The sequence below is a fragment of the Trypanosoma melophagium genome (genome assembly GCF_022059095.1).
Source record: "Trypanosoma melophagium isolate St. Kilda chromosome Unknown ctg2segment0, whole genome shotgun sequence".
In the NCBI taxonomy this organism is placed as follows: domain Eukaryota; phylum Euglenozoa; class Kinetoplastea; order Trypanosomatida; family Trypanosomatidae; genus Trypanosoma; species Trypanosoma melophagium.
Genome location: NW_027125149.1, coordinates 1,089,272 through 1,104,848, shown reverse-complemented (window position 1 = coordinate 1,104,848; position 15,577 = coordinate 1,089,272). Strand labels below are relative to the sequence as shown.

Genomic DNA, 15,577 nt, shown 5'->3' with positions numbered 1-15,577 from the left:
TTACCAACAAAGCTAAAAAATACAATCCAAATAATCCATGACAATCCAGAAGGTGCACGGCCGCGAGGTTCTCGACTCGCGTGGTAACCCCACCGTGGAGGTGGAGGTGACAACGGAGCTGGGCGTGTTCCGCTCCGCCGTTCCATCCGGAGCGTCTACCGGAGTCCACGAGGCGTGCGAGCTGCGCGACGGTGACAAGAAGCGCTACGTGGGCAAGGGCTGTCTGCAGGCAGTGAAGAACGTGAACGACGTGCTGGCCCCCGCACTGGTGGGGAAGGATGAGCTGCAGCAGTCCACGCTGGACCAGCTGATGCGCGACCTTGATGGGACACCGAACAAGAGCAAGCTCGGCGCCAACGCGATCCTTGGTTGCTCCATGGCCATCAGCAAGGCAGCAGCAGCACGTAAGGGCCTCCCACTTTACCGCTACCTGGCGGAGCTGGCCGGCACAAAGGAGGTGCGCCTGCCCGTGCCGTGCTTCAATGTGATCAACGGTGGCAAGCACGCAGGTAACGCCCTTCCATTCCAGGAGTTCATGATTGCACCTGTGAAGGCGACCTCGTTCAGCGATGCCCTTCGCATGGGAGCGGAAGTGTACCACTCGCTCAAGAGCATCATCAAGAAGAAGTACGGTCAGGACGCCGTAAACGTGGGCGACGAGGGTGGCTTCGCTCCCCCGATCAAGGACATCAACGAGCCGCTGCCAATTCTCATGGAGGCCATTGAGCAGGCTGGCCACAAGGGCAAATTCGCCATCTGCATGGACTGTGCCGCCAGCGAGGCGTATGACGCGGACAAGAAGCAGTACAACCTGACCTTCAAGAACCCTGAGCCGACCTGGGTGACGGCGGAGCAGCTGCGCGCCACGTACTCCAAGTGGGCCAGCGAATACCCCATCGTGAGCATCGAGGATCCCTACGATCAAGACGACTTCGCCGGTTTCGCCGGCATCACTGAGGCACTTAAGGGAAAGACACAAATTGTCGGTGATGACCTGACGGTGACAAATGTGGCCCGCATCAAGATGGCCATTGAGAAGAAGGCGTGCAACTCCCTGCTCCTCAAGATCAATCAGATCGGCACCATCACGGAAGCCATCGAAGCATCCAAGCTGTGCATGTCGAATGGCTGGTCTGTGATGGTGTCTCATCGCAGCGGTGAGACGGAGGACACGTACATCGCGGACCTCGCGGTGGGTCTTGGCTCTGGCCAGATCAAGACAGGTGCCCCGTGCCGTGGCGAGCGCACCGCGAAGCTCAACCAACTTCTGCGCATTGAGGAGGAACTGGGTGCACACGCCAAGTTCGGATTCCCTGCGTGGGCGTGAGGAGTTTTCTCCCTCACGATGTTGTTTTGTAGACAAATGTCCTATTCCAGGTGCAAAAATGATTCTAATGTTTTCTCTCCGCGTGGGGTACTGGAGAGAGTGCGGCAGAGCCGCCCAGCCAAAACACAAAAGAAAGACAAGAAAAGGAAATTAAAGTAAAAAAAAAAGGAAGAGGATCGGTCGAAAAATAAGGGTGTGAGGGGCACCCATGTTTAAGATAAGGAAGATAAAATGAAAGGAAGGATAATTCTATGCGGCATGTTTCTTTTTTCTATGTTCAGTTGAACGTTGGCGCACAAGTCGTCTGGGCACATTTCAGAGGATAAGAATTTTTTTTTGCTGTTTGTTTGGATTCCGTCTTTCTGAATTGTCTTATTTTTCTCAATTTGTAGAGCTGATGAGTAATGAATGTTTCTTTGTTTTTAATTTTTTTTTGTGTTTGTTGTAGTAATGACCGTTATGTATAGTGGATTTGAAAGTTCTTTATCACAAGTTAGTTCATGTAAGGCAATGTTGATACCCCCAGTTCATTCTTTATCGGAAGTTGAATGGACGACAAGCGTAAAGGCATTTTCGACGTATCTTCTGCATAATGGTCCGACGATATTTTCTTTTTGTTTTCGTCCAGCACATGTTCCTCATTTGATTTATCATGTAGATGGTATTTTAACCCGTTTGAATGGTAAACTTATAATTTACTTGGATGGTAATCACAGGACAAATTTCAGTTCTTTGTGTGATTCTTTGGTTTGTTTTGCTATGCCAATGGATCTTAAATTCCTTAATGCTTTCGAGGATCCCCTGTCGTCACTGTGTACAGAATGGTCGGGAGTGAAAGATGGCGAATCAACTTTGTACTATTAGTATGAATCCACCAAAGCACAATTAGCTGATGAGAGTTTCCAGTTAAAACAAAATGCAAGTGTACAGTTTCAAGAGTTAAATAATCAGATTGCTCTGATGCAAAAGTTGTTTAATCATAAAGATGCACATATTATTCAGTTAAATAGGCAGATAGAGTATTTAGAAACTAAGGTGTCCCAGGAAATACAAACCAAAACTTCTTCTTGTACAAATGAAGCGAATTGTATATTTTCTTCCACAGAGAAAGGGAATGAATATAACTCTGAAAAGTCATTAGATCACCTTTTCTGGAGAAAGCATCAGGTGGAGAGTCAACAAAATCATCGTGCAGAAGTAGTACTCCGAGGAATTCAGAATCTTAAGAAACAAACATGCAATTTTAGTGTCTTTAGGGGAGTAACTTGGGTCATTTGAAGGAGTTTTGGAATATCTTCTTGAGACTTCACCAGCACAGCTTTTGACTGCTTATCGATTAGTTTTTCCAATCCCTTCAACAGCGCGATCTGATTATGATGAAGCATGGAATAACTTTGTATCCTGGGCGTCCGCTGTTACAGAGGGAAGGCCTCCTTCTAATTATGTCAATTTAGGAAGACGACTTTACACAGAACTGCGAAAAACACAATCGTTGCATGATATTTCTGGGGTGTGTATCCAAGATTTACAGAAGGTCATTGTCAAACCTTTAAAAGAGGAAGAACCACTTCCCCAATTGTTGCAGAAGGAGGAAACGTTGAATTTACCTCCCCGGAATACTGAATGGTATGGGCGACAAAATAAAAATAATCACCATCACAACTCAGATCAAGGGAAAAATATTCAGACCTTACGGTATGACTATGTTTTAGGTGAAAAAAGGGGATCTCGATCACGTAGCAGGGGCAATGTTCGATCAAAATCTCGATCCAGATTTGTTAACACAATTGGAAAAATACGTGGATATAATAGAACTCCTTCAAGGCACGATACACTATCTGGGACATTGGCCCGCAATCGTAGACAAGTAAGAGCACTTGGTAACGTTGATATAGAAGAGTTGCAGAAATGGACTACATTGCCATGGGCCCAACCAGAGTCTAGGAAGGATGGAATATCTACTTTTTTTCAGGGGCATGACCTTCTTCAAAGAACACATTGCACTCCTTTAGCATCTCAAGAAGAAGAAGATCGTTTTCCCTTACAACAGATCGATGTAAACTCTCTTTCTCTTAAGTGGATTAGGCGCCGACTAAAACCAGAAGCACGAGAGCATTTTAACAAGGTGTGGAACATCATGCGGCGACCTCCTGCATTTAACGACCAGAAAGGGGAACCGCATTTGTGTATTAAACAAAAAGATGCAGTACTTATGAAAACGGCAGGTGTCATTCGAGAAGCCTCAGAACACCCCACGAGAGGATGGGTAATACCATTCACAGTGGTGGAGAATCAACCCTCAGGACAAAGAATACGTTTTATTGCTTGGCCAAAAGCAAAGAATGATCAAGAAGACTATGATGTTGATGTTCCATTGTGTTATATTTCTGAATATCTTAGTGCAGTTTATGATGAATCTGCGACTTCAATCAACTTAAAAGCTTCGTCCTTCCAAGTGGCTTTACCAGCAGATATACAGGCCAATTTTCGCTGTCGAACAGAACCGGGTGAACTTGTGCAGTTTACCCCTCCTCCTATGGGCTACAAATGCGGTTTGGAAATTATCCATACTATCACAAGAGTGCTTGCAGAAGATTCTGAGATTGTTAAACCACAGTTCGCTGCTCCTAAAGAGTTAAAGGTACATATTTGGATTGATAGTACTCGTATAAGTGGTTTACGAGAAATTGTAAGTAGATGGACAAAACAAATTTTTCAGAAGCTGCAGCAATGTGGGGCGACAGTAGAAGAAAAAGAATTGATTACTAAAAAATATGAATTTATGGAGGTATTATTCAATCATGAGACTCAGACTATCTCTGTGGGTCAAAATTTGATAGTAAAATTAAAGGAAACCCCCTCTCTTCGGACATCCACGCTGGAAGACATGGAGGATACTGTTTCACGAATTATGTACGCTTCAGGTGTACGAGGAGAATCACTTTTTCCTTATTATTATTTTTTTTTTTTGAAGTTAGTGCGTCAACGATTATCAAGCCTTAATCACGGGGATTTATCTCTGCGAGATCCGTCAAATCTTCCTTTACATGCATTAAAGGTGGGAGAAGAGTGGCTTAAACACTTATTGGAGAATAAACCTGTTTATCCTCCAAAGAATTTACCAACTTCTGCTACATTGGTTACAGATGCATCTATGCACGGATGGGGGGCATTGTTGTTTAAGGACACCGGAGAAGTTTTGGCTACCGGTGGTAAATGGGAAAAAGCACCTCACTTAATTTCCCAAGGTGAGGCTAGAGCTGTACATTTAGCACTGCGGACCTTTGAAGCGCATTTAGTGGATAGTCTACATATTTGTGTCGACAATACCACTGTTTTGAATATCATGAAGAAAGGAAACACGCATTCGGGATGCTTTGGTGCATGAAGCCGCTGCCTTTGATAAGGTTCTACAAGAATGCCAAATACAAGCTACATGGAGCTATGTAGCTAAGGGTTGGTATTTGCGAATGGAAACAATTGAAACTAGTTAATGGAGATTATTCATTGATTCTGACGTTTAAATTTAATCATAGCGAACGAGGCTTGTGAACATAATCTCTGGCAAGATGAGGCTTGGAAAAAAAAAAACAGTTAAGATTTTTTTTCGTTTTATTCAATTTTCTATGTTTTTCTTGTTTTTTTTTTTTCGTGTCTATGATTTGTTTTTTTTATCCCGGAAGTTACCGTGTTGGAAAGTAGTGATTAAGGTTTTTTTTAATCTTCTTTTCCCTTCCCATCTATTCCCACTACCGTTCACGCGGAGGGATTCAGCGATGGCGGGATCCAAGAAGTCTACCACTTCGTAAATAATCAACGAACTCGCATATCATAGATTTTTTTATGGATTACTTGCTTATACGGTAAGTGAACTAATGGTAACAAAAATAACATTATAGAAGGGTTATAAAATTAAACCTTTCTCTTAATATTTTCTTCTTTTTGACATTTTTTTTCCCTCTATAGAAGGAAGGCAAAAGACTAAATCCGGTCACATATTCATTCCTATTTTTTTTTTTTTGGTCTTTTGTAGTAGTATTTGCTGTAGCGGTAATAGACCATTAAGTTTATTCGCTTGTGTGTGTGTGTTTTCTTTTTTTTTTTTTGATATACCTTCTCTTAACAACAGGAATATATGGACGGAGTGGAACTTTTTATATTTTTTTCTCCCTAATTGTTCTCTATGGGAATACATAGGGGTGGTCTCTATAATCATGTGTATATATTTCTGTATATGTATATATATGTATAAATAAATATTCTTTTGTTTTTCTCTTATTATTTTATTACTTTTCTTCATTTATGAAGTAGTTTTCCGTGTTAAAGGTTGAGTCTTGTGAGCTATGTCTGGTTTGACGGAGTTACTGCTTGGTTTGGGTAGTGCGGATCCGGCGATTCGTGTACCAGCGGAACAGCAAGTAAATCACGCGCGTCAAAGTGATCTTGTTGGATTTCTCTACGCGCTATTACAAGAATTTCGTGATGAGGAAAAACCTGCGTTCTCACGTCATATGGCCGGTACGCTTCTGAAGAACGCCATTGCTCCTAGTCTTCGCGATGGTGCGGCACGACGGGCGCTTGAAAGGGAGTGGATGGCACTTCCTGCTGAAGTGCGTTCTAATGTGAAGCAGGGAGTACTCGCTTCTCTTGGTTCACCAAAGAAGGAAGTGCAGAATGTGGCTGCTAACATTATTGGTAATCTCTCGCGTATTGAACTACCAGCAGGGGAGTGGCCAGATCTGCTTAACATTCTCCTTGGTGTCGCTGAATCGAGTGAACAACATCAGGAGGCGGCCCTAACGGCAATCGGTTATATATGTGAAGAAGGACGTGAACATGAGGAAGTGGAACAGGCTTTGGCCCCTTTTACAAATGGTATTCTTGTTGCCGTTCTTCGAGGTATGAATAGTGGTAAAGAGGAGGTGTGTTACTATGCGACAAATGCCTTGTGTAATGCAATGGAATTTATTCATGATAATATGAATCAACAAGATCAACGTGATCAACTGGTTGACGCACTATGTACTGCTGCAAAAACGAGCCAAAATCCACGAACACGTGAAAAAGCTATGGAATCACTTGTTAAAGTTGCAGAAATGTACTATTCAACATTACCAAATTATATTGATCGTTTACATGCAATAACAACGAGTTCTATTTTTAATGATGAAGAAGGTGTAGCTTTACAAGCTATGCTCTTTTGGATTTCTATTTGTGAAACTGAACGCGATATGAAGGAGGATGGAGATAGCAAGTGTCTTGATTACGCCCTTAAAGGAGCATCAATGATATCTGAAATTGCGCTTCAAGCACTTCTTCGACAAGAGGAAACCCAAGAAGAAGGTGATTGGAATATTTCTATAGCAGGTGGTAAATTGCTACAAAGTCTTGCCGGATGTATTGGAAATACAATAATTGATTTGGTTATGCCATTTGTATATAGAAATGTTGAAAGTGCAAATTGGCGTGAAAAAGAAGCTGCTGTTATGGCGTTTGGTTGCATCTTAAATGGACCTGATCCTAAGAGTATTGAGGACACCGTAGCACAAGCTGTACCAGGGCTCTTACAGTATGTACGAGATGATAATCGCCTGGTTGCAGATACAGCTGGTTGGGTTTTGGCTGTTGTATGTGAACTTTTCAGTGACGTTTTCCTCTTAAGACCGTTAGATTTACAGCAATTAATGAATATTATTACCCCAATGATTGCTGGAGGTGATGAAAGAGCTATTCGTGCATCTCATATTCTTCACAATCTTGCTCTCGCTTACGAAGAAGAAGAAAATCAACCTACCAACGAACTCTCTGGATATTACCCCAGTTTACTTAATGTGATGCTTGTAGCCATTGACACAGGCAGTAACCAAAGTGTTAAAGGTGTCGCACAAGAAGCACTAAATGTACTCGTTGATGCCGCTGCAGTAGACTGTTATCAATACCTTCATGTTCTTGTACCTGAACTTCACAAGCGTATGCGATTTATTCTTGAAGCACGTTTACAAGGACAAATGAATGATATGGATGTTATGGCAATGCTTGGCCTTCTCTGTGGTTCTCTGGGTAGTGTAGCGAAAAAAGTACAGAATGACTTTGTGCAGCACTTGCCAGGCAGTATGGAAATTCTAATGCAAATTTTGCATATTCAAGAAGATACTGTTGTGGATGAAGCTCTTACCATGTTGGGTAGTTTTGCACATGCTGTTAAACAACAGCTTACCCCATATGCTGGAAATTTTATTCCTTATGTGCTAAAGGCGTTACAATGTGTTGATGAACCAGAACTTGCTGTTGTTGCAGTTGGGACTGTTGGTGATTTATCATTAACTCTTCGAACTGATATGGTCCCTTATATCAGTACAATTCTAAATGTACTAAATGAGAACTTGGTTAATCCACATGTTGATCGAACTCTAAAATGTACATTCCTTAATTGTCTAGGTGACATTGCACTAAATGTCGGTGACACACATTTTGCCCAGTATCTTGATAACTTTATGCAACTTGTTCAGGCATTCTTTCAGAGCAGCTGTGCTATTAATATAAGCGAGGATCCGGATAGTGAAGAATATGTAATGACGCTGTGGGAAAGTATCTCAGTTTTCTACACCAGTGTGTGTCAGGGTTTTAAAAGTTCTGAGATGCAATTAGCGCCATATCTGCAAGGCATTCTTCAGTTTGCAATACACGCAGCAAAAACGGCAGAGTCTCTCGAATACGTTGACGTATTTGTGGCCGCCGTTTCACTTATTGGAGATATGGCTTGTGTTCTAAAGAGTGTTCGTTCACCAGAACTCCGGCAACAGGGAAAGAGTGCACTGTTGGCACAGCCCGTGCTGCAGTTGGTGAGGCACGCCGTCACCGCACTAGCCTCCGATGAGGAGAACAGAGAACAGATGAAGTGGGTAGAAAAACAACTGGAGTTGTTACAAGCAGCGTAAAAAAAAAAGAAGAAAAAACAAGGATACAAGGAAGGAGGGGAGAAGCGAAAGAAAAAAAAAACAAAGGAAAGAAATGATAGAGAAAAGAGGAGGAAAGCGATATATGCTTGCACAGTGAGGGGGTAGAGGGCAAAGAAGCAGGAAAGGAGAACTCAAATGAGATTGAATGAAGAAAGGAAAAAAAGCCGGATAAGTGAAGAAAAATAATAATAGGTGGACCTTCTTGTCTAATATGTCATTCTGTCATTGTTAACGGGTTCTCTTATGGCGGAAGTAGGTGTTTTCATGTTTGACATATCTGCTGCCGCAGGGTTTTGAAGATCCTTTGTAAGGCAGACGAATCTTTTCTGTTTTTTTTTTAATATTTAAAAGAGAGATTATTAAAGACATCTAAACTGAGAAACATGAAAAGTTGCTTTCACTGGAGTAAAGGAAAAAAAGAAGAAAGTCAACTCTAAGACTGTAAGAGGAAGCGCCACGAAGAGAAGCATGGAATTTGGTGTTCTATTTGTGCAGTGTATGTGCAGAAGTATGTGTTTATGTGAAAAAGCGGGATAGAAAGAGAAAGATAGAAAGAGAACCTAACACTTTCAATTGCAATATTGAATATGAAGAAGGGTCCCCCCCAAAAAAAAAAAAAAAAAATGAGGGAACTCTCTTCTCTCCTTTTAAAAATTTTACGTTTTTTTTTTGTGTCTGCGGACTGTCGTGGCAAAACTGAACACGTTCCTTCATCTATGAAGGTTTACTCATCCATTGTGTTTCCAAACTTTTGGGCAACAACAACGGCAACAGGCAACAGTAACGCAGGAATAGAAAAAGCGCAAGTGTAGGGTGTGTATGGACTCTCCTCATTTTACCTTTTCGCCCCGTTCACATTAATTTCGTTCGCACATGTTTTTTCTTTCTCTAATGAATTTCTTTGAATGTGGATTTCCTTCCTTATTTATATAAATCATGTATCTTGACATACAACCAATTGCTTTTTTTTCCTCCTCTTGTTTTTTTTTCTTTGCTATGTTGTCTACTTTGATAATCAAATTAAAAGAAAGGTGTCGCTTTAACTGCACGCACAGACATAAATATATATATATATATATATATATATATATATATATATATATATATATAGTATTTACACACTCACGCCTTATAACGGCTGCAGTGTGTAGGGATTGGTGTGCCGTAAGGAAGCAAACTTAATAGAAGAATAAAAGGAGGACAAGAAAGCGTTCAAAGTTTTAGGCATTCTTTTCGCATTGACGACAGAAAAGAAATAAAAAAACAGCACCATTGTGTTTGTTCCCACGGCTCTCTTCTTTAGAGGAGTAGCAAGAACATCACCGGTATTAGGTGGGTTGAGGATTTGGGTATACAAGACATCATATCCACAGAATAAGTCATAAACGAAGAAAACAAAAAAGCCTCGACGTACGGAAGGAGTTCAATGGACGCCATTCCGCCCGAGTACGATAAAGAGACAAAGGAGCGCATCTACCGCCAGGAGTGGCTGGAGTACTTCAACTACATTGGATGGGAGGCCGCCATGCGGGACTACCCCGATCAGTATCATGCGATTTACCCGCCGGGGAGCAGCGGGGGCGCTGGGGGGCCGGCGGAGGGGGCGCCGGGGGTTCTCCGGGAGGCGCCGGGGGTTCTGGGCGGGCAGCCCCCCGTCCTCGGTCACCCCGGCGGTCTTCTCTTCGACGGCGCCGTCCTCGCCGCCCCGCCCACCACTGCCGCCGCCGCACAGATGTTCCTCGATGACAGCAGTAGCAGTAGTAGCAATAGCAGCAGTGGGTCCATGTCGTCCTCGTCCTCGTCATCCGGCCACTCATCATCACGGTCGAGCTCAGCGTCGGGAAAGCACCACCAACGGCACCGTCGGGATGGGGATGATGGCAACAGTGAAGGTGGGAAAAAGAAGAACTCTTCACGACACCGCCGCCGAGATAGCAGTGGTAGTAGACGCCGAGAACATCGTCGCCATAATGAGCGCTCTAGACGACGCAGCACACGACGTGATGAAAAGCCAAGGAGGAAACGTGAAGAGGTTGGAGGTGGAAGGCGAAAGCGCGATCGTGACAGTGATGCAGAAAGAGAACCTCGACGCCATGAACGGAGTTCACGTAGCAAACATCACACAACTGATGATAATGAGCGTCGTCGACGACGTCATGAAGAGTCGCAGTATCATAATCATCATCATCATCGCTCCGATAGAGACGGAAAGGGTGATCGCGGTTATGCGAAGGAACGGCCATCATCATCGTCGGCAGCACCTCCACCAGTATCATCCTCTAGTCTCGGTGGTAGTGGTAGTGGTTACGGCAGCGCGTACAAGGGTCGGTACGCTTTAAAGGATGAACGTGATAAGAGGCGTGGTAAAGGTGGGAACAGCTCTGGTGGTGGTGGTTCCGGTCCCTCAGTTTCTGCTGCTTCCGCCTCGGATCGGTATGAGGATCGAAGGGAGGACGCTCGTCAGCGTCGTGGGCGTGATGATGGACGACGAAGAAAGTAAAAGAAAAAAAAAACAAGAAGAACAAAGAATAAGGGGAGAAATGTGGTGACAGTGTGATAGAAAAAAAAAGAACTTACAAAGACTGCAGACGTTGTTTTTTTGTTTATAGGGAAATGCTATTTGTGCGTGAAAATAGATTGAGGTACTACTCTTATGTTTTCTCTTTTCCTGTATAGCCATTAAAGCTCTCTTTAATTGTGTTTTCCTTCTCACTTACCCCACATACGGGGAGAGAAAAACACCTCATAATTGGCACCAGAATACGATGAGCACAGACCACTCGCTCCTGTTGTGTATGATTTTATTTTCCGTTTTACTTACTTTTTCCGCTTTTTTTTTTTTCTCCGTTTCCTTGTTATAGTGCTCTCACACCCCTGCTCATTTTCATTGGATCCTTTGCTGTGAGCTTTATGATTTTGAAAATAATGAAAAGTGAACGGAAAATGTGGTCCTGATGGAGTCCGTGGAGCGCAAATGGTCCTCTTTATTGGCTATTTCCCTATTGGCTTCTGCTCTTTTATTTTTCTACTTTTTCACCTGTGTTATCGATGGTGCAATTCGCCCTTACCATGTACATCATTTATACGCACATAAAACGATTCTGCGTTGTACTGGTTTTTTATATTCCTCAAAATAATTGTGTGAGAGTTTTGGGTATGGTTAAAGAAAGGTAAGCATTGTCTCAGCTGTTGTGGTAAAGGTTAGAAGATGATGGAGGAAAAAAAAAGAGGTGGGAAGAAGCAGGATTAGAGAGTATCGTGTATGGAGGTTTCTATGAATTTATATATTTAAAGGATCTATTTATAATGAGACTAACAAATACTTGAAATTTATTTTCTTTCTAAGAGGGAGTTTTTCATTTGATTTTTTTCTTTCTTTTACCTTCATGTTTTTTTTTTGTAGGAAGAAAGTAGTGATATATATATATATATATATATATATATATATATATATATATATATATATATATATCGTATAAGCGGTGATAACGATAGCACCAACCGCAGGGATGTTGCAGCAGCGTACTAAAAAAACAAACCGGAATGTAGTGACCACACCTTGTGGAAATAACTTTTTATCGCGAAAACCGTCAACACAAAAAGGAGTACTATCATTCGAAAAGAGATTGCGGTCTGGTAACCTAGAGTATTTTAATAAGGGACAGAAAACAAAGAATAAACCGTCTTATGCAAATATTCAATCCAAATCTAGTTCTTTATCATCATCAAATGCAGTAATTTCTCTTGGACCATACGCGTATATAGTGCGTCAACCTGGCGCAAAAGAAATCTCGGAAACGTTTGGATGTTATCCTCTTGGTGTAAACAAACCGAAAGATCAACAACAACACGAAGAAGAAGAAGAAAAACAACAACATCACCATCAGCGTGGGATGCCCTGTGGGTCAAATGATATAAAGCCGATACAGAGGGAAAAAGATAGTGAAAAGGAAGTACTTTGGATATCCCCAATTGCACCTCCACGATATCAACATAGTGTGGCTTGGCAGGATACATCCATGACATCTAATCCGTTAACCTTTTCACCGCAACCGAATCTTCCACTACGCGACTCTTACTCAGATGAGACAACATACAGTGATAGAGCCCGTGAGTTGAATCTTCAGCGAGAGTACGGTTTGAAATCATCTCCACAAACTTCCACAAAACTTCTTGCAGAGTCGCTCCGCCGAATGCAAAGACATTTAACGCCGGAACACGAACCGTCTTCTCTTGGACAACCCCATGATAAGTCCACTAGGCTTAGTAACTTGGGTAATCCTTCAAGTCATCGAAAAGAAGAAGAAGAACAAAAACAGCAACATAGGTGCAATCCTTCAACAACGCTTTCTAGTTCGTATCCTCATGCAAAGATTGGTACTCCTCACATCTCCCCTATTCATCAAGTTGAAAGAATCCGTCAAAATGCTGCTTCTGAGCTTACAGCAAAAGATCCGCAGTTTACAGAAAAACTATTTTATGGCAATGAGGGTTCACCTTCAATTAGGAGTCCGCCTGCCACGAATCGCAGTAGTCTCGATACGCTGAAGTGGGGAGATCAACTGTGGCGTGGTATAAAGGAGGATGATGAACGTATGTGTCGTTGGCTTATAGAACGGGGTGTATACTCAAATGGGGATGTCCTCGCACTTCGAGTTCTTGCAGACTATTTAAAGAAAAAAATAAGTCGTGTTGAGGACGAGTATGATAAACTTTTTTGGTCCTCTCGTCAAAGTATTCCTCCATTGCAAAGTATGGATTACCAAAAAACTTCGTTGGGAACTTCGGGAGGGAAAAAGATGACTACTCAGAGACAGCAGCAACAAGAGATGCAGGAAAAGGAAGAACAAGAGAAATTACAACAATTAGCGCATCCTTACGGAGATTTTGCGGAAACAAGGTTAGAACGTCCAGAGAAGCATACACATTTCTTAGATACATTAAAAAATAGACCGAGTATTCTTCACACTTTTTCTAAAAACTCTGGGAAAGGGAATAATACTCATATATTCTCTGAAACTGCCGCTGGTGCTGTTACGGCTGAAGATTCTCCCAAGAAGAGAAGAGGTGTAAGGAGTAGTGGTATGTTACCATTACCATTAACAAATTCTCAAGACTCTTTTGAAAAGACACAGAGGCGTCAATTCACGGGTGATATATCGTCTTTCTACACAAGAAGATCATTAACAGCTGAAATAGATAAAAAGGAAAAAACAAGTAGAAGTGTCAAAAAAGATGTGTATGAAACTTCTCCATCTGTAGCGACATCTTCCAATTCTCAGAAAGAGAGCATAAAGCATCATCATCATCAAAACCGACAAGAAGAAGAATACGCTGCAGAACAATCATCGCCTCAAGAAAAGGGAAGTAAAACCGAAAAAATAGATCCACGTAAATTGTGTAAAGAAGGGAATAATAATGCAACTAATTCTCCTAAACCTCCGGAAGAACCATTACCACCTTCAGGATTCCTTTTACATCCTTTAACCGTACCAAATACTACTGACGTTCATGATATCTCTGCAATACGTCGTTTGCGCACTTATTGCAAGCAACTAGAGGAGGAACGAGAGCGTCTACTTGATAAGAAACACACTGACAAAAAACATAAAAATAAAGGAGTTGACGCGGCATCAACTACAACAAGAAGAACAGCTTCGTTACAACGTCATGTATCACAGAATCATCATCATCGAAACGTTTCTGTTCATAACAGTTTGTCCTCTGTCTCATCTCCCTCGTCGGACGACAGGGTAGTGCCGCCTTTATCCCCACATTATGGTGGTCATCAACCTAACTATCGGGAGTCTCAAAAAAGAGATGAGGAGATGAGAATGGCATACACAAAAAGAATATCAAATAATAGTACAGAATCAACCACACTCAAACCACCGCCGATACATTCTATTTCCTGTCAAACGGATGAGATCATCGAAAGCGATGCCCCTTTTGTGCACTCTCCATCACCTTCATTTAAATCATCACGTTACATCAGTCCTATGCCACATGAGGCACGCACGGTGGTAGATTACGGGACGCTAAAAGAAATGGGAGCGTCACGTTCACAAACTGTTTCATACTTGATGAGTGCTAATCAATCTTTACAAAATAGCGAAGCAATGAATCATTCCATTTTGCATGATTATAAAAATAGCCGATTCCAACAAGAGGAGGCAAATAAGATGATAAATGTGCCTCCTGCTTGGAGTGTTGGATCGAAGAATTCGCATCCTTTGCCCCGCGAGAGAGTCTCTGTAGAGGATAACGGAAGTGTTACGAATATCTTAGATGATGCCAATAATAAAGTGGATCCTGTAGAAGAAAAGAATGACTTTACCACACCCGATGGGTATCGATCGTCAACTGGTATTCGTGAATCGTCGCTAAATAAATTCCCAGAGGAACAACACGGGCCAAATCTATCTGTGGGTGTGAGAGAAGCACATTCTGTGAGACAGATAAAAAGTAATAAAACGTTTGTGTTACAGAAAGGTCGTGCTCCGTCCAGTATGCGGAAAAGTAATACAATAAGTGCACAATCTGGTACTGTGGTCTATAGTAGTAGTAGTAGTAGTAGTAGTAGTAGTAGTAGTAGTAGTAGTAGTAGTAGTAGGAGTAATTACAGTACTAGTTCTAATGTTAAACATAATTTGGGTAATGAGATAAAGCTACCACAGCAGCGGCCACGATTCTCTACAGGCAGAAAAGAATCCCCCTTTGCTATCACAGTCACTAATACACCAGTTTTGAGAAGAGCAACACGTAAACCCAATTATTCCTCATCGAGTAACAACATGTATGAGATGACACCTGGTGAAAATGATGGTGAAAGTCGTAGTGTGGGTAGCTTAAATAATAGCAACATGACACTGAAAGGAGGAATGATAACGCTGCAACAAAATAGATCTAATAACAATAAGGAGAAAAATGTTCATGGATTTTTTGTGCGCGTGTTTTCTGCGAATAATGAGTCTAACGTTAGTAACGATAAGATGATCCCTCATGAAAGGGTAGTTGTATCGCGGTCTCGTCGATTCGGATTGCACCGTAATCAACATTAAGACGTGAGTTTCCCTCAATATTATTGCAGGTATTAAACTTGAAGATGTTTGTGGTTAGTGTACATGCGAGTTTCACTCTACGATGAACCAATGTAGATGATGTAGAGTTGTTTTTTTCTTCTCATTTGGCTTATTTCGATTTTTTGATCGTGTACATTCCTATTGCTGTGTTTTATTTCTTCATTTTGATTTTTTTCATGTGTCAGGTGTCTGTGTTTATGTATGTATAC

At 42.0% G+C, this 15,577-nt stretch overlaps 5 protein-coding genes across 5 annotated transcripts; all 5 read left to right on the top strand.

Annotated features, from left to right (window-relative positions):
- Positions 1 to 37: 37 nt before the first annotated feature.
- Positions 38 to 1,327, top strand: LSM04_000518 (Enolase; the record flags this gene model as incomplete). Its single annotated transcript, XM_067336505.1, has 1 exon — positions 38 to 1,327. One exon carries the CDS (start codon positions 38 to 40, stop codon positions 1,325 to 1,327), a length of 1,290 nt encoding a protein of 429 aa, XP_067192306.1.
- A 450-nt stretch (positions 1,328 to 1,777) lies between these two features.
- LSM04_001780 (uncharacterized protein) lies at positions 1,778 to 4,715 on the top strand (the record flags this gene model as incomplete). The annotated part of the gene is made up of 2 exons (XM_067336504.1): positions 1,778 to 2,141; positions 2,611 to 4,715. The coding sequence occupies 2 exons, from the start codon at positions 1,778 to 1,780 to the stop codon at positions 4,713 to 4,715; spliced, it is 2,469 nt and encodes an 822-aa protein (XP_067192384.1).
- A 955-nt stretch (positions 4,716 to 5,670) lies between these two features.
- On the top strand, positions 5,671 to 8,265 carry LSM04_008360 (Importin-beta; the record flags this gene model as incomplete). Its single annotated transcript, XM_067336503.1, has 1 exon — positions 5,671 to 8,265. One exon carries the CDS (start codon positions 5,671 to 5,673, stop codon positions 8,263 to 8,265), a length of 2,595 nt encoding a protein of 864 aa, XP_067192744.1.
- A 1,447-nt stretch (positions 8,266 to 9,712) lies between these two features.
- On the top strand, positions 9,713 to 10,786 carry LSM04_004791 (uncharacterized protein; the record flags this gene model as incomplete). The annotated part of the gene is made up of 1 exon (XM_067336502.1): positions 9,713 to 10,786. The coding sequence occupies one exon, from the start codon at positions 9,713 to 9,715 to the stop codon at positions 10,784 to 10,786; it is 1,074 nt and encodes a 357-aa protein (XP_067192548.1).
- Positions 10,787 to 11,795: 1,009 nt separating this feature from the next.
- LSM04_008174 (uncharacterized protein) lies at positions 11,796 to 15,347 on the top strand (the record flags this gene model as incomplete). Its single annotated transcript, XM_067336500.1, has 1 exon — positions 11,796 to 15,347. The coding sequence occupies one exon, from the start codon at positions 11,796 to 11,798 to the stop codon at positions 15,345 to 15,347; it is 3,552 nt and encodes a 1,183-aa protein (XP_067192736.1).
- Positions 15,348 to 15,577: the final 230 nt, after the last annotated feature.